This window comes from Lynx rufus, unplaced genomic scaffold, assembly GCF_022079265.1.
Source record: "Lynx rufus isolate CCGP_SWC_20201006 ecotype Redwood Valley unplaced genomic scaffold, mLynRuf1.p SCAF_2, whole genome shotgun sequence".
Taxonomy (NCBI): Eukaryota; Metazoa; Chordata; class Mammalia; order Carnivora; family Felidae; genus Lynx; species Lynx rufus.
The window spans coordinates 23602501-23628625 of NW_025814834.1; the positions used below are offsets into that span (position 1 = coordinate 23602501).

A 26125-nucleotide genomic window follows, 5' to 3' on the forward strand; every position below is an offset into this window, starting at 1 on the left:
TTATGTGATTTAACCAGGGGATTTTTCTGTGTGTATTTGAAGAAAATGCGTATTTCTATTTTTCTTGGAGGGAATGTTTTATATATATCCTGTAGAACCATGTATTCTGAAGTATTCAAGTAAAAAAAAAGCTCTCGTTGAAAAAAAGTATCATTACTTTAACTGAGGGTACACATTGAAAATAAAGCATATCAGAGGGGAGGTGAGTGGGGGATGGGTGAAAGAGATGAAGCAGATTATGAGTACACGTATCATGATTAGCACTGAGTAATGGTGTACAGAATTGTTGAGTGACTATATTGTATACCTGAAACCAACATAACACTGTATATTAACTACACTGGAATTAAAATTAAAAACTTAATTAAAAAAAAATATTAGAGGGGTGTCTGGGTGGCTCAGTCTGTTAAGCGTCCGACTTCAGCTCAGGTCATGGTCTCACAGTTCATGAGTTCGAGCCCCGCGTTGGGCTCTGTGCTGACAGTCAAAGTCTGGAGCCTCCTTCGGATTCTGTGTCTCTCTCTCTCTCTGCCCCTCTGTCGCTCATACTCTGTCTCTCTCAAAAATAAATAAAGCATTAAAAAGAAAATTTAAATAATAATAAGTTTCAAATAATGAGTTTCAAAATATGTTTAAGCAAGTGTAATAGTAGTAATTGTGTAAGAAATTGCATTTGGATGTTTTGCCTATTCTTTAACGTGTTTGAAGTGGTCATAATAACCAAACACATGTAATTTAGAAAAAACTTTTAATGAAACTTAACTGATTGCAATATCTGTCAAAAGTTACAAAACAAAAGGATTTTTACAAGTTTATCTTATGTTTTTAATTTTTAAATTGAGTATTAAAATATATGTGCAATAAATATAAAAAATAAGGGGCGCCTGGGTGGCGCAGTCGGTTAAGCGTCCGACTTCAGCCAGGTCACGATCTCGCGGTCCGGGAGTTCGAGCCCCGCGTCAGGCTCTGGGCTGATGGCTCAGAGCCTGGAGCCTGTTTCCGATTCTGTGTCTCCCTCTCTCTCTGCCCCTCCCCCGTTCATGCTCTGTCTCTCTCTGTCCCAAAAATAAATAAACATTGAAAAAAAAAAAATTGAAAAAAAAAATAAATAAATAAAATGACAAGTGGTCCGTACTTTAATATAAAAGTACAGTTATATTCTCCTTTTTCAAGAAAGATTGTCAAACTACTATTTATATTATTACCCTAGTGTAGCTAGTATATACTTTTACCTTTGGTGTAACTATAAATACTTTTTAATAGTACATTTTCCCCTTTAAAACATCTCTGTGTAAAGAAATTTTCCAGCTATTGCTAAAACTTTTTTTTTATCAAGGTATAATTTGTACATAACATTGTACCAGTTTCAGGTGTACAACACAATGATTCATATTTGTATATAGTGTAAAACAACCACAATAAGTATAGTTAACATTCATCACCATACATACATATATATACCATACATGAAACTATATTTTATATGACAATCCGCATTTGTAGCAAGATAGGGAAAACCTCAGTTCTAAAATTGGAATTGCTTACAACAGAGAAAAAGACCATTTTTTTTAGGTATAGCAATTCAAATGATATTTTAGAGTGAAATATTTCCCTTCTCATGTCTTCCTTTATGCTTCATCATTACCGAATTTCAAAAATATTAATGATGTGATGATTAAAAAAATCCAAGGATGACAGCCTTTAGAGATATTGATAATAATAACTGACATTTTCAAAGTACTTTGTGATTTACACAGTTCTTTAATATAGATTGTCTCATTTAATTATCACATCACTCCCTAGGAGTTAATAATATTATGTATAATTACTCCCAGTTTAACATTAAGAAAACTGAGTTAATAAGTAGCAGAATAATGGAAGCCAGGTATTTGAACCTTAAGTTTGATACTCTGTCCATGGCAACTCTCTTCTCCAGATAAATATTAACCTTATAGCTACATGATTTCTCTAACTTTTCTAGATACATCATTAAATGCTACCAGTATTATCAGGACAATATATAACATATCTGTAAGCCCAACTCTTTTTACATACTAAATATTCTTATTAGAAAAAAATATTTAACATCTACACTTACCTTGCCTCAAAAATTAGCTTTAAGGGGCGCCTGGTGGCTCAGTAGGTTGAGAGCCTGGCTCTTGACTTCAGCTTAGGTCATGATCTCATGGTTTGTGAGACTGAGTCCTGTGTTGGGCTTTGCACTGTGAGCACAGAGTATGCTTGGTATTCTCCCTCTCCTTCTCCCCACCCCATCCCCTCGCCCCTCCTCTCTCTCAAAGTAAATAAAAACATTTTAAAAAAATCTTTAAAAAATAAGTTAAAAGAAAGAAGTAGCTTTAATCCTGAAAAGGAAAACTTTAGGGTAAATTCTATAAAGGGAATCCCACATTTATTACTAATTCCTATTGGAAAAATGCCTTCAAAAGTCAAATTGAAAAACCTGTGTGATAAAACATTACAATTTGGGGCAAACCTGTAGTAAGACAGTAGTAGTTGGTAATATTTACAAAACATTTTCTAAGAATATATCCAAAAATTAGGTGCCATGAAAGTACAAAGTACTTAATATTCACTCAATGACATAAATATTAGGAATCTACTAAGGGTCAGGCATCTTTCCTTCAAATTTTTCATGTCAAGTAGATTAAAGCAAATAAATATTTTTCTTTTCTAATCTGTTAAAGTTTAATTATATCAAATAAGATAGATTTGAGAGAGAATCAGAAGCCATTGAAACTAAAATTACACTTTAATAAATATAGCAAATCTTATATACATTTAGTAATCTGATATTTTAGTAAACACAAACAAGAAACAGATTTCATTTGAGTGATATCTGTTTAGATTATGAGCTAATAATTTGCAAAGGTAATAGTTTATATGGTTTTGATTATAGCTATTAAATATGATATTCAATAATAAACCAGTGATCAACAATGGTTATTTAATGTCACTATGGCAAAACTCATTGAACAAAGAGATTCTATCTATTCAAAGGAACATTAGCAAACTCAAGCAATAATTCAAAGGAGATCAGGAACTGAAACAGTATGCCAAGCATCACTCTGAAAAATTTGCTGTGTCTAATTCCCAGTGCATCCATTAGGTGTCTATACAATAACACAGTGAGCAGCAGGGCCAATAGTGCAAACCACTTCTGAGAAATAAACTAAGAATAGAGAGAATGCTGGTTCTAGTGACTTATCATTCCATGGATCATCATACACTTCTCTCTAAAACATAAAATATCAAACAGTATACCCATAGATAGTATGAAATTTGTACAATGTGTAACAACTTTCTATGAGTGTAAATACTAAGTGAATAAATGATCATACAAATTATCTTTTATTCTTTTATTCACCACGACCTTTTTTTTATTTTATTTATTTATTTACTTTGAGAGAGAGAAGAAAGAAAGAACATGACCAGGGAAGGGGCAGAGAGAGAGGGAGAGGGAGAGAATCCCAAGCTGGTCCACACACGACACAGGGCTTGAACTCACAAACCATGAGATCATGACCTAAGCCAAGAGTCATATGCTTAACCAACTGAGCAACGCAGGCACCCCTCACCACCACCTTTTTAAAAGTAGCTTATCTTAAAAATTTTCCTCACTTTGCAATACAAAGTTTTGTTTCTTTAAACTTTTTTACAAAGATTTTAAAATATTATGTTCCTGTATGGTAGTTCTACTTATCTAATGTTTGGTTTTAGTATGATTCTTTAACAGAGAAAACTGTATGTTTAATTAAAAAATGAACAAAGCATGAACTTTCTCTACTTCATATCTAAGCATTGATTTTCCATCTAATATCATCTTAGATGAGTAGATTCATCCCTAGTCAACACATTCACATATGTATCTTTGCCAGAATAACAGTGCTTATCTAAATTTGTTCGCCAAAACTGCATGTCTTCCTATAATTTTAGAAAGAAAGATTTGGCTTCTGTCAAGTTTCTTCTCTATGCATAAATTCATGCTAGGAGATTATAAAATAGCAGTTTCCTTTGGGGAATTTTCAAATACTAAAATTTCTCTAGCGAGAAATACACTATCTCCTTCCTTCCTCTCTGCCTTCTATAAATTTACTATAATTTCAGAGATTAGCTTATCCTCATAGGGGAAGATTTCACAAACCATGAAAAGACTATGAAAAACATAAGAAAGTAAATGCCACATAATAAATTAACATCTCCTATACAACTCCCTGCATTCAACTCTTGCTAGTGGGTTGCAATTGTGAGAGTTCTGATCATCAGTTCAATTAACTTGCTAGTGAAGCCTGTCACATTCTTTCTAACTAGAATTTAAATAGAATTCAGTTCAGAATTAAAGCTCTGGTACATTAACCACGTGTTAGCTTCATTCAGCTCTTTACTTCTATTTGGTCCAAAAGGAAAAAAAAGTCATTTAAAAATTAACATACTCAGCTGCCTGTTTGTAGTGTTTCAAGTCTTTCTTCAAATTTTTGTTCTCATTTTCTAAAAGCATATTCTGGGTGTAGACATCTGGAACATTCCCAAGATCTCTAAGTTCAGTTAGTCCCTTCTGTATTAACTCATACCTAGGATAAAATCAAACAAAAGGTTTTATGTTGTTGCTTTCTACTAAATTGGTTTAATTTATGTACAATTCAAAAAGTTCTCCTAGGGGATATTTACAGAATTGATTTGTGGCATTAACTTTATAAATTAAAATGTCCACATTTACAATATATATTTAAAATAACAAATAATTAGTTGCTAGGTACTCATATCATCATAGTACATAAAATATAACCAAACATCTCATATGTTCCAGGCACTAATTCACTAATTCACTAACACTGGTGAAATTAACAAAATGGTCCAAGCCCCCATCTGTTCTAGTGTGCATAGTGATATGTTCCATGAAGTAAAATAAAGCAGGATAAGAGAGATAGAGAGACTAAGATAGAGACTGATGGGGTGTTTGTGCTATTTTACATAGGATGAACACAGAAAGTATGATTGGTAAAGTGATATTTGAGCAGAGAACTAAAAGAAATAAAGGACTAAGTCATGTAGATATGAAGGGGAAGAGCATTATTGGCTGACAGAAGAGTAAATGTAAAGCCCTGAGAAAATGAGATGCTTGACATGTACCTTAAAAAGCAAAAAGCCAGAGCAAGGGAGAGAGTGGTGAAAAATGGGTCAGGAAGACAGCAGGGAGCCAGAGAGAAAAATATGATTTTATTTGAATCAGATTGAAGCCATTGGAAGGCTTTGAGAAACAAGTTACACTGATCAGATTTATGTTTAAAAGGATTAGTCTGGCATCTCTTTGAAGAAACTAACTCTACAGGAGCAAGACTAGAATCAGAGATGCTGGTTAGGAGCCTGTTGCAATAGTTCAAAAGAGCAACAACAGTGGCATGAACAAAGTTGGTAGCAGTAGAGATTATGAGAAACAGGTCCCTTCTGAACAGGGTGTAAAACCAGGGCCAACTTATTGGTGAAGCCAAAAAAATTTTTTCTTATGAATCAGCTGCCAAGCATTGGTTAAAAAAGTGGTCAAAGATGATTCCATGGTTTCTGGTGGAACAACAAACATCCATTTATGAAGATGGGAATGAATGCAGTAGGAATTGGGTGATTGGAGAAATAAAGGAATTGCTTTTATTCATATTAAATGCAATATGAATATATTGCAAGTGAAGATAAATACTGGGAATAAATGTCAAGAGTTCAGGGGAAAAGTCAGGACATGGAATTCAAAGGTGGGAATCATCAGTAAAGAGATACTATTTAAAGTTACAAGACTGTTGTTGAAAGTGCTGCTATAAACACTGGGGTACAAGTGCCCCTATGCATCAGTACTCCTGTATCCCTTGGGGCAATTCCTAACAGTGCTATTGCTGGGTCATAGGGGAGATCTATTTTTAATTTTTTGAGGACCTCCACACTGTTTTCCAGAGCGGCTGCACCAGTTTGCATTCCCACCAACAGTGCAAGAGGGTTCCTGTTTCTCCACATCCTCTACAGCATCTATAGCCTCCTGATTTGTTCATTTTAGCCACTCTGAATGGGGTGAGGTGATATCTCAGTGTGGTTTTGATTTGCATTTCCCTGATGAGGAGTGACATTGAGAGGGAGGGAGCCAAACCATAAGAGACTTAAAAACTGAGAATAAACTGAGGGTTGATGGGGGCGGGAGGGAGGGGAAAGTGGGTGATGGGCATTGAGGAGGGCACCTGTTGGGATGATGAGCACTGGATGTTGTATGGAAACCAACTGGACAAATTTCATATAAAAAAATAATAAATAAATAAATAAATAAATAAATAAATAAATAAATAAAGATTTAAAAAAATAAAGTCATAAGACTGGACAAGGCCAGCTAGGGCATGACTATAAACAGAGAAGTAAAGAAGTCCCTGGACTGTTTCAAGATTAGGAAGAGAAAGAAAGACTACCAACTAGAGACTAAGACAGACAAGGGCTAGTGAAGTAGTGGGTGAATATGAGAGCACTGTGGCTCTCAAACCAAGTGAATAAAGTGTTCCAAGAAGGAAGAAATGAACAACAGTGACAAATGCTGAAAACAGACTGAATAGAGAGGAGTGCTAAGAATCAGTCACTGAATTTGGCAATGTGCAGCACTGAAAAAACTTTCAGCACAGTCATGGAGACAATAGTGCACCCAGAGTAGGTATAAGACTAGGACATGAGGAACTGGTAATAAACTCTTTCAAGGAGACATACTGTAAAGTGGAGCCTAGGAAATCAAGATTATCCTATAAAAAGGATGTGGAGTTCAGGGTGTTTTTTGTCTTCCACTTTTTTAAAAATATAAAAAATATTATTGGACATCTATATGCTTATGGGAATGATCCAGCAGAGAGGGAAAAAGTTTACAATACAGAAAACAGAGGGGACAATTGCTGAAGCAATGTCCTTGAGCAGCTAAGAGGATCTGGGCTCCAGTGGACAAGTGGAGGGTTGGCCTTAGATGACAGTGTGCATGGCTCAGCTTCTGTGACAGGTGAGAAGAATGCCTGAGAACACAGGTGGCAAGCTAGTAAGTAGAGAGGGAGGCAGAGGTCATAGAACGTCTATTTTCTCAGTGACATAAGGAACATCAGAGAATCATTTACAGATTTTTAAATAATTATAATTTTAATTATATGTATACATGTAGCAATTAATAAAGCTAAATAAAAAAGTATAAACACAGAAAAACATTTCAGTAATAAAGTTATTAACAAAGAAATACCTACAAAGCTTGCTATATAGATGAGTTAAACATTTGTTTAAAAATGTTTAATTATCAGCATTTTTATGTTATAGAAGCCCTGAAGAATACCCAAAGGGTTAAGATAATAGAATCAATATTAAGTCGCTCAAGTGTCTGACTTCATCTCAGGTTATGATCTCACGACTTGTGAGTTCAAGCCCTGTATCAGGCTCTGTGCTGACAGCTGTCTGTCTCTCTCAAAAATAAATAAACATTAAAATTTTCTTTAAAAAAAAGAATCAATATTAAGTAGTATTTGCCACAATTTATAAAACAACAAAATAGATAACAATTTAATCATAAATTCACTACTTCATATGTATTTAGAATGTGATTTATACTTATCTCCAAAGAGAAGATATAAGGGTTGATTGAAGTATTAGCCCATGAAGTTTTTCTGACCATAAAATTGGTTTTCAGCAATTTGCTTTATTTAACGCAGAAAAAAATCTTAAAGAAATCATTTCAGTAAGAAAAAAAAGTGGTATATAGTCCTTTTCTACATTAAGTGTTATGTAAATAAATTAATATGTGGTAAAATAAATACAAATAAAGCATAATACATCATAACACATACTATATCATATATATCTTAGGGCATTCAAAAATAATTTATCATGACAAATTTCTGTAATCTATATAAAAATGTCAAAGATGATTTAAACTCACTAATACTATTCTAATACTATAAGATCACTAGGAATCTTAATCTACAAACTCTAGAAATATATTTCTCAGTAAAACAAGCATTTTGTATATAAGTTATTTTGTTTTTGTTTCAGATGTGTGTGTGTGTGTGTGTGTGTGTGTGTGTGTGTGTGTGTGTTAAAGAAATATCCTGGCCTTTTTATTTCTTCCTCTTTATTCACTCACACTTAGAACAAGACTGAAAAGTGTCCAGATGGGGAAAAAAGATTGTTACATAACTATTAGGAACTGGAAATAAAATTGCCAACAGAACTGCCAAAAAAATTACTACCAGTAAAATTACATCAATGGTCTTCACATTTACCATTAAGTCCATAAACTACTTAGAATTATATAGAAGTGGAGAATGTGCATGTATTTCAGGAAGAAAGTACATAGACTTTCATACAATTTGTCCATGGTGTAAGGCCCACTGTCACAAATGAGAAATAGTATGACAGAATTTCAGTAAACACATCAATAGTGTCATAAGAGTAAAGTTAGTTTTCCTTCATGATGGCACCCAAGGCATAGGATATAAAAGACAGGAAAACAGTAACCTAGATAATAACAAGCATCAAATGAGAATTTTTCCTCCATGTTTTCAGGGACAGTTACAGAAAATACCTACCAACAAAGACAAAATTCCATTAGCTACTGCTAACCCACAGTGCAAACATTTTTTGAGTTTCATATAAAAAAATCACTACTACACACACATACATACATACATAATCTTTTTTTGTGTGTGAACAGCCAGAAAATCGTTTAGAATTTGCAGAAAAAAAAAAGCTTTCTGGGCCATGTGTTCTCCACTGTGCTGTGACTAACAAACTGTGCCATAGCATGAAAGCAGCCATACATAATACCTAAAAGAAAGGTCATGGCTATGTGCCAACAAAATTTTATTTACAAAACAGGGGCAGGCCAGATTTGTTTGCTGACCTTGGATTTAAAGAATTTACTGCAATTACTGTTTGAGGATTAAAAGGCCACAAGCCAAATTTTACTCCCAGGTTTTTTGGTGACTTTAAGGGTTTTTTGTGTTACAAACTAACAGTGAGGGAACCTTGTTTTGTCAACTTTTGTAAGATTAAATGAATTCAGAGCAATGAATACTACAAACATTTTTATCCATAATAAAAATGATAAAAAATATACTTAGTATTCTTATAGTCCTACTATTGCAGAATAGGTAAAAGTTTCTGATCAAAGTAAAAAATGTTTCATGTGAAGAAAAAATATCCAAGACTGTAATCTTATCACAAACAGCTTGTAAACTCATTACAAACTGACATCTAGGAATAAGGACACAATTATTTGAACCACAGTATCACTAAACAATATAATAAAGAGATATTTTATAAGAATCTTACTTTAAGATTGTAGTATTATACTAAATGGCACGCTTACACAGGGGTTCTATGCGTCCTAATTATATTGTAGTTTCCTAAAATTTCATCTCAATTCAAATTGCTAAATCTAAAACGATTATATGACACAACAAGCACTTAACTGTTAAGAGTATACTTGGCTACAGATTTCTCAAAGGGAATCATTTCACACTTTGGCCTAGACAAACGTGCAAGTACTATGTCCTAACACATATTCTTGGGAGAAAAAAAGGAACTGAGCCACATTAATTTTTCATTTCATTAGTACTACAAATTAATCATCTACCTACTTTTACAAAAATGTATTTTCTAATACATTTGTAATTATTTCATAGGGGCATTTTTATAAATATTACTCATGTAATTTCTAAATTTAACAGGAACACTATTTTTCTACCATCAAACTTGCTGTTTCTTTAACTGTATTAATGAAAAATGGTTCTTTTCATTAAATGTATCAACTTTAGATATGCAATTTAAAATAATAAAACTAATTTCTTCTATCTACATGATCTCCATAGATCAGAACCAAAAAAAGCAGCAAATAAAAACTGCATCACAGTTGGATTAGTAGAAATTACAAATTGCCCCATATATTTATTTAAAATTAGGATTTAGCCCCCAAACACTATAAACATCTTTATTTATCATAGTATTCCCTTTTCATGATATGCAATGGCTTTTAAAGTTCAAACATATTTTTATATCCAATTATTTAATAATATTTCATTAAGGAATGTTAGGACTCTGAACACATGCCTGGTGACATTACTGCTGTAGCAAAGGAATAAAGACAGCATGCCTGATGATTTTCATACCCAATAAGTTATTAAAATTGTCAATTATAACAAGAAAATCTGCATTTAGACATCATGTGAAAATATAATTCTGCTTATTTCCAAATGAAGAAATATTTATATAAAAAGAATCAATCAGTTGTGTGAGTAGAGAAAGGCAGGTCATCATACTATAAGGAAAACAAGCAAAGTAGTACTCTTGGTAGGATATCTTAATGCAGAAAATAATACCCTTAATAATTATGCAGAACATACTAGAAAACTATTTAATAAAAGACCTTGTTTTGTACAACCCAAGGAAATATTCCTTTTTCTTGATTTTTGAAAATCACCCAAATATAAGAAAGATGTTTAATAAAAATCTCTTTTAAATTAATACCCTAATTATGTGAATGTGTGTGAATATGTGTGTGTGTGTGTGTGTGTGTGTGTGTGTGTGTGTGTATGTAAGTCTACTGGTTTCGTTGGTGAAGCTGGGAAAAGTTTCCATCCATTTCAACCATCTTGCATAAGCTGAGCAACTTCAAGTCCTTTAAGACACTTAAAAGTGGATGTGTTAGCATTTCTAGAGAACTATTTATCCACATAATTGTTTACCATTCAGACTGAAAACAATCAAGAGTTCTGGTCATTCCCATTTTGATTAGGAAATTGCAGAGAAAGTCTTCTATTACTTCAGGTACTGGTTGCTTTGAAGGAAGGACTGTTTTCTGCTCCTGAAATTTAAATGTACAATTATTTATTTTGAAAATATAAAATCATCACTAAGCTTTTGTTAAGTTTATTGATTTTCTTTTTTTAAATGTTTATTTACTTTTGAGAGAAAGAGAGAGAGAGAGAGACAGAGCATGAGTGGGGAAGGGGCAGAGAGAGAGGGAGACAGAATCCAAAGTAGGCTCCAGGTTCAGGGCTGTCAGCACAGAGCCCAACACGAGGCTGAAACCTACAAACCATGAGACCATGACCTGAGCCGAAGTCAGACAATTAACCGACTGAGCCACCCAAGCACCCCTGTTTATTTTGAGAGAGAGAGAGAGAGAGCGAGGACGTGCCCACAGGTGCTAGAAGGAGAGGGGCAGAGAGAGAGGGAGAGAGAAAATCCCAACCAGGTTCTACATTCAACAGGGAGCCTGACATGGGGCTGGATCCTACAACCCTGGGATTGTGACCAGAGCAAAAATCAAGAGTCAGATGTCAACTGACTGAGCCACCTAGGCACCCCTTTCAATAAGCTTTGATTACTGGTACTGAAAGGCTGTTAATTTATTCATTCACTTGTTCATTTTTTCATCTAATTTTTTTTTGCGTGTTATGCTCCAGGGACTATTTTAATCACTAAGAATAAAGCAGTAATGAAACTAGATAAGACTCAGTGTTCATACCTAATGGTCAAGTAGATGAAGACAGAAAATGAAAAACTAAATTAAAAATATATAATATGGCAGATGGCACTAAGTGCCTGGGAGAAAAAAAGCAGAGGACTGAAGGGCGGGAGAACCAAATGTATTAGAACACAGCCATGCTCATTTTTTACATATTGTCTATGGATGCTTTCATACACATGACAGAGGTGAATTGCAACAGAGATCTTACGGCCCTCAAAATCTAAAATATTTACTATATGATCCCAGAGAACATGTTTGCAAACCCCTAAACTAGAAAAGTGGAGATATTTCAGCAAGTGAGATATGAAATTAGAACAGCCATAAAAACTATTATGTCACATAAGCCCATGTATAAAATAAGACAAATAATGGGTAAATTCTTAAAAATATCAACAGTATGGTTGCCCCCAGAGTGCATTCATTTTCTTTTCATTGGCAAGAATTTATTAATCTAACTGCCAATCATTTAGACAGACAGATCTATTTTCATATATAGAAACCCAGAAGTAGACTTTCCTTCTTCATTGTCCTTCTTAACCTGGTCTTGATTACATACCAGGTAAATGTTACATACCTAGTAATAGTTACATAGAAATGCAGTGAGGAAAGAATCTCTGTTTCCCTAAAAATTTCTTTTCTTTTTTTAAATTTTTTTAAGTTTATTTATTTATTTTGAGAGAGAAAGAGAAAGAGAGTGCGCGCAAGCAGGGGAGGGACAGAGACAGAGGGAGAGAGAGAGAATCCCAGGCAGGCTCGTCATTGTCAGCACAGAGCCCGATGTAGGGCTCAATCCCATGACCCGCGAGATCATGACCTGAGCTGAAGTCAAGAGTCAGGCACTTAACCAACTGAGCCACCCAGGTGCCCCTAAAAAGTGCTTTTCAAAAGAGCTATACATAACTTACTGCTGATCTTAATTACTAGTTGCCACAACCTTCAAACAGTGATCAGTTGAAGCAAATTTGGTGGGCTACAGAAATTTCCTGACAAATGAATAGGGTTTTAAAATGAATTTTTTTAAAGCTCAAGCAGAATAATTTGTAATATCTTTCCTAAGGTCATTTTAAAAGATATTATATAACAGTGTTGATTATATGCAGGACCTACATCACACATGGAAGATGTCAAAGCAGCAGAATACAGCATCCCTGTCTTCAAGTCTTTGCATTACGGTGGAAATTTATATATAACTACTGGGTAAGGGTATAACACTGATGGAAGTAGACATTCATTTTACAATAATAAATGCCACCTTGGCATTTTTGGTCAATAAATTTGAAAATGATATTTAGAATGAGATGGAGGATAGCTGAAGGAATTGCGAACTAGGAGGAAAAGGACAGAGAGACTGTACCTAATCTAGTTTCTAAAGATGTCTGTGAGCTCATGTTTGTATGTACATTTGTATGTATGGTCTGGTAGACTCCTGCCTTCTCGAATAGTATTTTCTTTCTATTTCTTCCTGAATACATCTGATACATATACTTTGAAACAGCCAAAGCAGAAATCCAACCACCTTAAAATGCCATGTTTCTTATACATGGAGACTTACAATCCTATCAACATATTATACACACATGCATACACATACATGTTCTAAGCTATAATGTGATCATAAATGTTTCTTTTAACTTTACATATAATATTCACTCAACATATATTTGCTGAATGTCTCCCACATGCCAGGCACCATGAGAGGTGCTAGGTATTAAATTTGAATGAGATACTTCCCTATCTCAAGGAATGAAAGACTAGTTGAATAAAAACAACATATCCCCAGAGCACCTGGGTGGCTCAGTTGGTTAAGTGTTTGACTCTTTACTTTGGCTCAGGTCATCATCTCACAGTTTGTGAGATGCAGCTCCACAACAGTCTCCCTCTCTCTCTGCCCCTCCCCCCATTCACATCTCTCTCTCTCTCTCTCTCTCTCTCTCCCTTCCTCCCTCCCTCCCTCTCTCTCCCCCCACTCTCTCTCAAAATAAATAACTTAAGGGGCGCCTGGGTGGCGCAGTCGGTTAAGCGTCCGACTTCAGCCAGGTCACGATCTCACGGTCCGTGGGTTCGAGCCCCGCGTCAGGCTCTGGGCTGATGGCTCGGAGCCTGGAGCCTGTTTCCGATTCTGTGTCTCCCTCTCTCTCTGCCCCTCCCCCGTTCATGCTCTGTCTCTCTCTGTCCCAAAAATAAATAAACGTTGAAAAAAAAAAAAATTTAAAAAAAAAATAAATAACTTAAAAAAATTCCCCTACCACATTCTTTAGTAAAATAGCTCATAAGAAAAAAAGTTGTAACATATTAAGCATCCCTATCAGATAAATATTTCCATGAAAAAAACCCACAGAATTTTGCAAAAATACATTTTAGTATCTGTATCCAATACCAAATTCTGGACATTAGAATTTAAAATCCTTGTTTTAATATCTGGTGAGATTAAACAGGCAGAGTTCTGAGGGAAGGTGTCATTTGTCATAAAGTTATGTAAGAGTAACCATGATGCGGAAAATGACAATCCAAAAAAGAAGAAATATGACTACTTACTTAAAGTTACGGTGTGATGATAAAATCACAAGAGAAAAAGGCACAGCAAGGGATAGGACTGTATTTACTAAGTAAAGTACTTAAAGTTTAAATGAATTTCCAAATTTCACATAAAAGTCTCACTGCTAAGCTACAGGCTGTGTTCAAACTACACAAACTATAGGTTGTGTTCAAAATTCTCACCAAAATCTGAGTATCTGTAGCCTGTTCTTGGACCATCTGAATTGCTTTTGCCAGATCTTCTTCACCTTCTGGAATGCTAAAATTGTCATCTGGTATCTAAATCAGAGAAAGAGTATAGAAAGAGTAAGCAGGAATATAAAAGTAACTTACTTCATTTCAGAAATAATTTTTCCTCATAAAATAAAGGATCACAAAAATAGACACCTTATGTAAGATGCCATGTAATTCTGAAGTTCTGTGACAAATGGATAACCAAGCAGGAAGCTTTCTGACTTCCTTGTAAACATCATCAATGTCACTTCTGATAAACTCGAGATCAGTTTATGGGCATCTGCTCTTATCTATAATGACAAATATAGTCTAACAACTCTGCTGAGAAAAAATGTAAGACCATTTCTTTTTCATAACTACAAGTAACTGCAAATCTCTAGTTTATTAAAAAAACAAAACAAAATAAAATGAAGCTCACTGCCTGAATGTTATGCTCTTGGAAAAATGCAACAGACTCTAACTATGATAATAATGATGGTTAACATTCACTGTGTGCTTCTTACATGCTGATGAGTTTTATGTATCTTACATTAACTCCTTCAGTAATTTCATATGGCACATATTCATTTTATCTCTATTTTACTAGTATAATAAAAAGTTATCTACTGTTTGTCCTTTTACTTGCTCAGGCCACAAATTGCCAGGCTTGCTTCCACAGTTTCACTTGCAGTGCCTATCCTTTAGGAGTGACTCTAGGTGCCACATCTCAGAAGGAACGATAGGTCCTATCCAAACAGTGAATGAAAGGAAAAATTTGAGGCAGGAACTACATTACACACAGAATTAGAGTTAAGCTGAAAGGAAGCAGGGGATCTGACCTACAGCCAGTAGTGGGAATCTGGAAAACCCATCCAAGAGCAGAATGGATGTTTAGGAAGGAATGCCTGCTGGACAGGCAAACTGTAGTAAGGATCCACAAGGCAGGGGATAAGGAGTTAACTTTGAAGCACAATTAACAGGAAACCAAAAGAACCAGATGGATTAACCAATCTAAACTTTTAAACAGAACTTTCACACTTCACTCTTAACTAGCTGATATTAGCTAAATTCAGTTGAAAAACTAACATCTCTTAAGGAAAACAAAAAATAAAATAAAATAAAATAAAATAAAATAAAATAAAATAAAATAAAATAAAATAAAATAAAATAAAATAAAATGAATATTTCATAAGAATGACAATGAATTTACAAGTAAATACTTAAAATGAAAAAATTACCTCTTCATATTCATAATCATCTTCAGATGCCTCAGTTACGGTGACCTCTGAAATCATGTCAAGTTTCAATCTCAAGATATATGGGATAAAATGATTCGTTTAAAATTGATTTGACATTAAAATTCGGTGTTAGATCCATTTATCTCACCGAGTTGGTAAATGTAATATAAACTCTTTAAAATTTCTCTTCCCCATATAACCTACAAATATAGATATCTTAAAACAAAATATTTTTATTATTATTTTAAAGCATTGCTCTATAGAACCCAAACCTATAAAAAACTACATTCCCATACATCTATTTACTATCTAATGAGTTCCAACTTGATTGTAAGGCTTACAAAAATGTACACGGTATATATAATAAGATAGTATAGATTACAAAGAGAAAAGAAAACTTATGGACATGAAAACTATGACAGTCAATTTTTTAATTTATCTCAAACTAATTTAAATTCTCAGAGCTCCAGAGTCATTCACAGTGCATCGTGACTTCTTAAAGTATTACGAATTTCCAAAAAGCACACCAATATCCATATATAAGTAAAAAACAGATTTCAATGTTCTTATAATAAAAATTACTTAAATATCTTCTTATTTATTATATATTTCAATTTTAAAATTAAATTTCATTCACAGGAAAGGCAGCCTAATTAAAGCAAAGTAAAGTATACAGTAATCATAATTCAATGGTCCATAAAGTATCAAGAAATAAGCATTAAAATATCAATGGAAATGACTAGTAAAAAATTCTAACAGCATTGCTGTAAGACTTTCAAAAATCATAAGTTACTTTAATTATAAATGAAAACTTCAAGATAATGCTTAATTTTGAAAGAAATCAAAACATATACCATTAACATTTTGTTGGTTGGTGGGTTTACATTTCTCTCCATATGTACAGATGGGACTATGCCAAGTTCATTCAAAATGTATGAAATTTGTTTTTCGGGTGTGGAGTTTGGTGAGCTCTTTATAGATTTTAGATACTAGCCCTTTGTCCGATATGTCATTTGCAAATATCTTTTCCCATTCCGTTGGTTGCCTTTTAGTTTTGTTGGTTGTTTCCTTTAAAAACTGAGAACAAACTGAGGGTTGATGGGGGGTGGGAGGGAGGGGAGGGTGGGTGATGGGTATTGAGGAGGGCACCTTTTGGGATGAGCACTGGGTGTTGTATGGAAACCAATTTGTCAATAAATTTCGTTAAAAAAAATGGGGTTCTTCTTTCACAGGGTTGTTTTCGAATTAGAGGAGTGTATGGCATCTAACACTTAGCATGTGCTCAATAAATGTTAGTTCCATTTCTCATTAAAAAAATGTATGAAATTAAACACTTTAATGTACAGTAATGGTTACAAAAATCAAAGACGAGATTAGCCTAGCTTTTGTTTTGCTGCTGGTTATGAGAAATTATCTTCCAAGAGTTAGCTAAAAGTGTATATAACAACTCATGCTGTTTGTAATAAGAACTGATATCACTTATACAGTATTTAAGAGAAGCAGACACTGTCCCTCATTCTCATCCTACCTGCAAGCTATAATCATCTCCATTTTACAGATCAGGACTCACAAGCACAAGGTTACACAGCTAGGACCTAACACAGTTGGTGATCAGCCCCAGAAGTACAGGTTTCACTATGCTATACTTAAACCTCTCTTGTTATTCCATATTCATCTTCTATGCTATGTAAACACTTGAAGTGTTTGCCAATTATCTTCCACACAGTTCTAAACCTCTAAAAGATGGGTTATACAGCTTTGTTACTCAGTTCCATCATAAGCAGTAACTCTTCACTGTTTATCCAACTGGAAAGTCACTTAAGCCTATTTCAGTTACGAACAATTCTTAGGAACCAGATACCATCAAAAGGCCAGTATTTCATTGTCAAACAAGTTTATCTCCCAATAATATGGTGAAAAGTAATTTTGGCTCAAAAATAACTACTTAATTTAACTAATTAAATAAGTAAGTAAAGTAACTAATAACTAATTAAAAACTAACATGGTAGATTAAACTACTACAGAAAAAAAAAAAAAAAAGATGCAACCCTGCAGCTGATCCTATAATACCCATACTGGGTAATTTACCCATATGAACTTCATATGGCAAATTTACCCATACTGGGCACCAGGAGTGAAGGACCTACCTATATTAGTTAATCTACTACCATGGAACAGTTTCCAATAGCACTTGCCTCACTCTCTAGTCCCTTGCCAGCAGCCTTCTTAAGAGACCACCAGGCTTCCACTAACAGTCTGATCAAAGTATTTAGTTTTCACTAACATCCTACTTAAAGAAATTCTAACATCTGTCCTATTTCAGTTCCAGAGCCACTCTAATACTTTAAAGGATTTCTTATGTTAGAATCCCACTTTCAGGTGCCAAAATCTGTACTTTTTATTATTATTGCTTAACAAACTCCCCAAACCTTCAGGCTTAACAATAAGCATCCATTACCTCATAGTTTCTGTGTTCAAGAATTCAGTAGTGGCTTAGCTTGTGGATTTTGATTTGGGGTCTCTCGTGAGACCTCAGTGAAGATAGCAGCTAGGGCTGCAGTCCTCTGAAGGTTCGGTGGAGGCAACAGGATCCATTTCAAAGATGGCTCTAACATTATTGGCTAAAGGTTTCAACTCCTCCCCATGTGGGTCTCTCCACAGGCGTCTTTAGCATTCTCAAGACAGTATCAGGATGTGGGAATCACTATGGAAGCTGGCTACCACAGATAAATTGAGGAGTTTCAAGATTATTAAGAGTTAATGCACACTTAGAATGGTGCTAGCTTATAGTATATGCTATGCAAGTATTTGTTATTATTTTCCTTGTTCTAGAAAGAGAGGAGTACCTGTGGAGAAGTCTCATAAGTCTCTCATGGCCTAGTTCCCCCAGGCTTTAAAATGAATGGATTAATAAAATTTATTCTAAATCTTCTTCCTTTCTAAGTTTAGATTTTTCTGATACATTTTCACTTTTTTCAATAAAATTTCCAGGAGTTCAGCTACAGGAAATCAGTCTCCTTTCTATGGAAAAGTATACTAAAACTTGGTTTTGTAAGAAGTCACTTGTCTTTAAGTCTCCAGAAAAGCTATGTCATTCTTCATCACTGCTCATACCATAATAAATTTCACAAAGAAGTAAATATTCTAAAATCATTTAGACAGACTTTAAAATTGTAAATTAGCCAACTGATAAGATTAATGTGAGGAAGAAACATCAAAGCATAGGTTGTTAAACATAGCAATACACAGAGAGAAAAAAAAGATTTGTCCTCAAAGCTTTGGAAATATCAAACAACACCTGCCATACTGCTACCCAGAAAATATCTGAAGCAACAGCTTTTGAACCCTAATAATATAGTTTCCCCAAAATCAAAACAGTAAGTGGAAAAATAACTACCATTTCATAAAGCTTAAAAGTTTTGTCATATGGATCATTATCATATTTATTCTCACAACAATCCTCTGACATTGAATAACACAGATATAATCATTTCTACATAAAAAAAATAAAAGAAACTTAATCAAGGAGATTAAGAAATCTTCCAAAAATCATATACCTATAAGTGACAAAGACAAATTTCTTGAATAAAAATATCAGGAATTTTCTACATTATCATATTGTGTCTACAGTGACACAACAAGAATGTGCAATTTTTACCAAAATCCTAGGTACTTACTTTCCAAACTTTCTAGTGTTATATCATCAACAGCTAAATCAAACCATTTAAATAGCTCAATTTGACCCTAAAGGAAAGAGAAGTATAAAAGAGGGCAAACATACCAACCCAAAGATTAAATTAGCCAAGGGCAAGAGATTAATGAGACAAAAGGTCAGGAAGAGGATAAACATCCAAAATAGGAACCGCTATTTTCCTTGACTGGTATTTTCAGTATCCACAAAAATGATCCGTACATAAAATCTTCCCAAGAGCAACTGAGTTGAAATGTGACATTGAGGTGCTACCGAAGAAATAAATGTACTTTGGCATGTGCGTTGGTATGCATCTGTCTGGCTGAGCTGGCTAGCAACACATGGACAAATGCACAAATGAATCCCCAAATGATTGTGTGGCAGTTTACAAATACGCATATAGTACAAAATATAAAAATAAGTAAGTATGGAAATTCAAAGAGAAAGAACAGAAATAAGATAAAGGTAAAGATACAGTACATGCCATAAAGTCTCACGAACTCTGTCAAACATAAGCTACAGATTTGACCCAAAGCTTCCCAGCAGTCTGGGTAAAGAAGGGAATGTAATCAGATACGAATTCCGTAACCATCCAACAAAAACAGATGAGTTTCTCAGCAGATGTACAGCAATTTCTGGTTGTGAAGCCCAAGAGAAATTACTCTCTCCCATTCTCATAAAGAGAACACTGTGGATTGTACCGATATTAATTCCCTTGGCCATCGGGACAGCCAGAAAGACTGAGTGAAGCAGGATCTGATGGAATACCATGTGTAAAAAAAGGTTGGAAAGACTGCTTTAGAAGCAATGTTGCCAGAATAGGAATAAGCAATTGACCAAGAATTGCCTGAATGATAAAAACCCTCTACTCTCATTCTACTTTTACTGGACAACTTTCTCATGGGTAATTTAATCTCTAAGGTGACCCTGTTCTGCAGGAAATGTCCATACAATTAAGCTGGTCACAGTTCTCAGGCAAAGTGATTTTTTTTCCATTGCAGAATAAACCAGAATTCTGGCTCAAAATCAGTTTCTTAATGCCAAGAAAAACCCTCTTCTTATTATCTGTCTAGTATTCCTTCAAAGAACATTGTTAAACTCCATTTCTGAAATTAATTTTTCCCTCCTTTCTATTCTCTTTAGGTCTAGCTATTGCCTTTCTGCCTGCTTAATGCTAAGTTGACATCTAATATTGTGCCTAGTGTTCTAGTCTCCTCTTGCCCAGGGTAAAGTCGGTGATTCCACTTCCTCTCTGACCTGCAGCCACAGCCCTTAGCACCACCCATTTCTAGGCCACATTCAGTATCCCAGAATCAGAGCCTACACCCAGACTAAGGGTCCCACTCCACATCTCCCCTTGCTCTGAAAGAAATTTAGTAATACTTGTGATTTGCATATAATTTGCATATTATATATCAGTTCCCTGATGGCACTTGGTCACCATGGGTGAACTGACTGGCAGTTTCTGCACTGGCAGAATCTGTACCAGATCTCGACCTTGTAGATCCTATCAGAAAATAGGACAATATATGCAGAAACTGTCAGGAAACCCTAAATCCATCACAGTACTACAGAAGACCCAACTGCAAGAAGCCTCAGAGAAGCATTTCAGCTGGCATAATGGAGTCGAGCTTGAGGTGACAGTTGATATGATGGGGTCACAAACAAGGCTCTACAAATGAACCACAGCCAGAAAACTATAAATGATTTTTAGATGTGAACACCATACAAAGTGCTCCTCACAAGCTCGTCTCTTCCCAGTGCTGCACTGGAGGTGCATCACTGCCAGCAGCAGCATCTTTACAAGGAACTGGAATGAAACACACAGTTAATTATATTTTACATGATTTCCCAAAGCTACTATAGACAGAAACTGCTTTGTAATCTTTGCCGTCACTGCAGAGCCAATGTACATAAAGGCAATCTAAAATCTAGCCTGGATCCTTCATGACCAACATTTTACTTACCAAATTGAAATAAAAGTACTGTAAATGGCAAACACCACAGCCATGGTTCCCTTTCTTAGGAATGCCAGTTTGAATAATATAACTTAACTGAATAATAGACACCGAAGATGGCAGATAACTGGCTACCACTTGCTACCACTTTCTCCACTGTTATTTGTTTTCTGCAGTCTTTCCCACCAAGTCTTCAGGAGGTCTCAGAATCTTATTAACACCACATACCAGGGAGCCACTACCAATTCAACAGACACGGCAAGAGTAGAAATTTATTGGCTACCCCTGCCCCAGACACCATTGCACATCTTCTGCCTCAGAAGGTGGAAAATAACTTTCTTTTCAAAATATAAGGCTCACTGTTCTCATAGCGGGTGGTGGTTTAAGTTTTTCCAACTTTATGCCAGGAGATCCAAAGATACGGGCTCTATAACTAAAAATATAGATATACCTCTATCTGAAAATATGATGGCTAGCAGTTAAGAAATTTGTTTACAGCCTTATTATTCCAATTATATTCTTTAGACCAGCAGCACCAGCAACACCTGGGAGCTTATTAGCAATGCAGAATTTCAGCCCTCACTAGAACTTACTGAATTAGTCTTCATTTAAAGATCTGTATCTTTGATTCATATGCACATTAAAGTTTGCCCAGACTAGAGGACACACAACAAATTCTTTCTTTCTTTCCAAATAGCCTATGATTTTCATGCATGTAAAATTCAGCACTCCAGGCTTAGTAACATGCCTTTTGGTCTAGATTCTACATTCAGACTGTCTATCCTTGTATTTGAATATATGTAAGGTGCAACTAAGATGCCATGGACAAATTAATTTTCCCAATGATAATAAGAAATAGATGACTTGAGTACCTAACGATTATTAAGGATTTTACAAATATCTGCTCACTCAATACTACAAAGATTCCAGAGAAGTAACATAAGAGATGGGAAAAATCACTAAATGTTAAAAATAATGAATAAAAAGACTGTTAAATGATAAAAATTCAATTTTAATTAAAGTTATCAGTGAACATTACTATTACAATGAACAATTGTCTAGGGATATAATTTAAGAAAACAAGCATGCATCTTAGATGAAGTGTCTAAGTGTGTTCGCCATATTTCAGTTGACTAGTTTAATGGAATCTTTAATTTTGCACTTTCAGAAATAGTTGACTTTGGGACTGAATCCAGAGTTGATCAGCTTCAAAAGACTGGTTTAAACTCATTCAACTCTCAGAAATTGCTGGTGGGGCCAGAGCAAACCTCTTCAGTGGTCAGCAAACTTATCTCCATGATCTAAGAAGCCAAATTCTTAGCATTGGAATGCGTTGAAAGATAAAATAATCAAAATCCAGCTAGAGGAGCAGAGAATCAGTGCAAAAGGAGGGAGATATCAAAGACAATACCTTGGGGGCTCCAGTCCATGTATTCCAATATTCTTCCTTGAACATTTCTTTTGACATGTAGCAACAAAATCAATTAAACACTAGCTTTCTTAGTACAATTCATTCCAGCTTGCATCTCCCAATTGGACTGGGCATTCCCATATGTCCCTAGCCATACATTAACTGTAGTTCCTACTCCATATGGAAAACCTTACCCAAGCTGTCCTGATTTCTAATAGAGAATTCATTCATAAGAGAACAATCAGCTTTCTTTACATACACTCGGCCCTTTACAAAGCACATAGTTAAAATCTGGTCTTATGTTTTACAGCATTGCAAGTATCTTTCTAATGAGGAGTTCTCCAGAGGATTCATGTGCTTTCATAAACAGATTTCTTCAAAGCTCTGGATATAGCTAAGAAAGGAACAATGTACATGTATGTTTGTATCTTGTGCAGAAGTTTAAACATAAAAGCAATGATATTGTGAACTGCTTCAGAAGAGAAACAGATAACACCTGCCTTTACAGGTAGTAGGTTACAAAGAAGAGGTGTTGCAGGGGTAAGAATTATTTTTCCTGCATACATTCTCTAAACTTACAAAGAAAACGGGGACTTTACTTAATGAAGCCATTCCCCTCATGGTGGATCCTGGCTGTTTTCGGTTTGGGCCCTAATAATTTGTACATGTTCTTTATGTTTGAATGTTTAACAGCAAAGAAAAGGGTGACTTCCTGAAGAATTACAGTCAACCTCTTTTAAAGATTTAATATTGATATCTAGTTGTCTAGTATTCTAAGGAGCATCTGTTCAGTCATAAATAAGCGAAGCCCAAGACCAAATGCAGTAGAAGTGATTAAGTATATGTGCAAAGTAGAGAACATCAGATTTCTGATTCATTTGTGCATATTATAACTTTTATTTACCCACTGCAATAGCTCAATTAAATTACCTGAGAGCTAAAGACTTTAAACCCAAGAAAGTCTCACTTCAGCAACTATCATAATTGCCTTAAGAAACAATGTCAAATAACATTATACAGTCAACTCTTAATTATGCATGTTAAGAGAGCCCAGGGATACAAGGATAATTGGCATTCAAAAGTAATCCTCAAACTTCATTTTAACTAAGAGTTAAAGCCTCACTTATGACTGAACTTCCCACCTAAACAATGAATGTAGGAAAACTAGCTATCTGTGTAGTTCTGCTATCCCTGGACTACCCTTTGGTTGAAATCCAAAATAGTAGTCAACTAAAGGGAGATGGAAGAAAAGCAAAAAGGCAAGATAATTCATAAACCGGATAATAAAATCCTAAAAAGTTAGAGTTGCTTATATTTACAAATGTGATTATTTGGAGAAATCTTTGTCAGGCAGGTTTTTTTTTTGCAAACTGCTATACGTTTGCAGTTGTAACCCAGTGATCGCCTGGAAAATTAAGTAAACCGAAAAGCTGTACTATATGGGAGTCCACCATTTATTCCACAGGGGTATCTGCAAAAAAGTTAACCCATTGTGTTGGCCTCGTGTTCACAAACCATGTGTTACAGAAATCATCTTAATGTAAACAAAAATAAGATGCTGGTTACCATTCACTACCAGGGACACTGAAAAACTTTATACTTGATGCAGTTAAGTTCTGTAAGAATTGTTGGCTCATTTTCGAATTTAAAAAGGAATTTTACTGGGAAAAGTAGCTATTTAGAGCTCTGAAAATAGTACAATGCCTCATTTAAGACACTAAGGCACCTACATATTTCCTTTAAATTGATTTTGAACTATTGAAGCTTATATTCCTATAAAGATCATGTTTGCATTGAAGAAAATACCACATATTCTCTTTGATCTTTTCAACTAAGTTCTTCAAAGCTCCCTGAAGCACCGGTGTGTACAGAGCCTGAGTCAGGACAGGTGAACCAGTTTGCCAAAGCCCACAAAACCAATCATTGCCGAATCTCTGAAGTCTTGAATTAAAGCCGGGGGATTCAAAGTTGGACAAAGAAATAATAAACCAGATTTTGGAGTTTCCTTGATATCTTTAAGAATAAAACAGATTACCCTCTCTCTCCTACCTGCCTTAAAAAAGGCACCTTTTTCTCATGAACTCTCCTTATCTCTCCAGTACAATTACTCTACATGCCCAGCGGAGGTGAGCTCAAAGGCCTTACCAAGAAATAGTGAACCTAATTATTCACATATGGCTATTCCATTTTTCTGGTATTTCCATTGATAATTGCTCATCACTGCCTGGTTTCTTCCTAACATCTCTGAGCCTTTTCAGCTCACCGGGTCATCATTTAGTTGCTTTAAAAAAAAAAATGTAATAATTATTATTAAGTAGCCAAAATTGCAACTACCAAGGAAGTTGACGCTACCACAACAAATCATTTAAGCATTGGTCAACTGAACAATCTACAGAATCACAGGTTGAATATTCTGAGCTTCAGCTCCTTAAAACACAAAGGCCGAAGTCTTTCCCGGTCTCCTAACTTTCCCTACTGAATTGGTTCCCACGGTATTCCGCAGGTTTAGGGCTTATTTAGGAAAATCACTAAGCGAAAGGGGGGTTGAATCAATCTGTTGTACCACCTTAACATAAAACTTCCATCCAAAGTTTGCAAAGTGGTGACTAAGTACCAGATTCCTGAAGGTTCTTCCAACAGGAATGCGGCAGCCTAACACTCCGAAAAGGGGAAAAATTTAGTGGGTAGCTATCAGGGGAACACGGTGCGGGAGACGCCACCATGAGGTCCAAATGGCGTCTCGGCCGGCTTGGTAGCCACAAGCCTCAGAGGGCGCCCCCAGTGGGAAGCCCGCGCCCTCGTCCCCAACCCGTTACCAAGGGCAGCGCCTGGAGGCCGCGCCTACACTTAAGGATACGCTCCAGGTAGTAGGCGCCCTCGGCGGCCACCGCCTCCGCGGTGTCCCGAGCAGCCGTCAAGCCCATGCCCAACGCTTCTTCCAGGACCCGCAGGGCCAAGGTGGGCAGTCCTTGCTTAGCAGCCATCCGAGGCGGAACGGCCGGCTACCTCCCTAAGAGCAACTGCGAAGACGCCTGCCCGAGACCGCAGGCAGCTCTCGCGAGACTCTGACACCCTCGCGGCTTCCACCCAGCCGGTTCCGCGCACCTAAGGGTTGCTGCAGCCCAAAGCTTTAGGGCCCTCTGAGCTTCACTGGTTACCATGGCAATGTCGTTGCCTAGTTACCCTAGGACGCAGCTCCTGGAGTGGATGAGATAAAACGCAAGAAACAGTCGGCTTGGATTATATACATTTTGTTGCCGAGCCAGCTTGGGGTTTGCTTTGGTTTGGTTTTCATTTTAACCCTAGCATTTCTTTCTCACTTGGTTGGCTTCCCTAAGTTGTCCTTCTCCCGGTTCTTGCATGCCCATCATCAGCTACCTAATTTTAGATGTGTGGAGAGCCCCCATTATCCACAGGGAAAACTCCTGGAAAAGAGGAAGAACCTCAGTGCCAAGAGGGAAAAAAAAAATTTGTAGAAAGCATAATTGAGAGATTAACTCAGGGGAACTACCAGCCTCAGACGCTGAGCAACAAAAA

At 35.7% G+C, this 26125-nt stretch overlaps 1 protein-coding gene across 1 annotated transcript in view; it reads right to left on the minus strand.

Annotated features, from left to right (window-relative positions):
• Positions 1-25572, minus strand: part of SPAG16 (sperm associated antigen 16) — a 992367-nt gene extending 966795 nt beyond the window's left edge. Inside the window, exons 1-5 of the mRNA XM_047084254.1 lie at positions 25446-25572; positions 15529-15575; positions 14261-14356; positions 10755-10873; positions 4452-4589 (exon numbers count right to left, since the gene is read on the minus strand). Coding sequence (XP_046940210.1) covers positions 4452-4589; positions 10755-10873; positions 14261-14356; positions 15529-15575; positions 25446-25572 — 527 coding nt within the window. The remainder of the gene's footprint in view (positions 1-4451; positions 4590-10754; positions 10874-14260; positions 14357-15528; positions 15576-25445) is intronic.
• Positions 25573-26125: the final 553 nt, after the last annotated feature.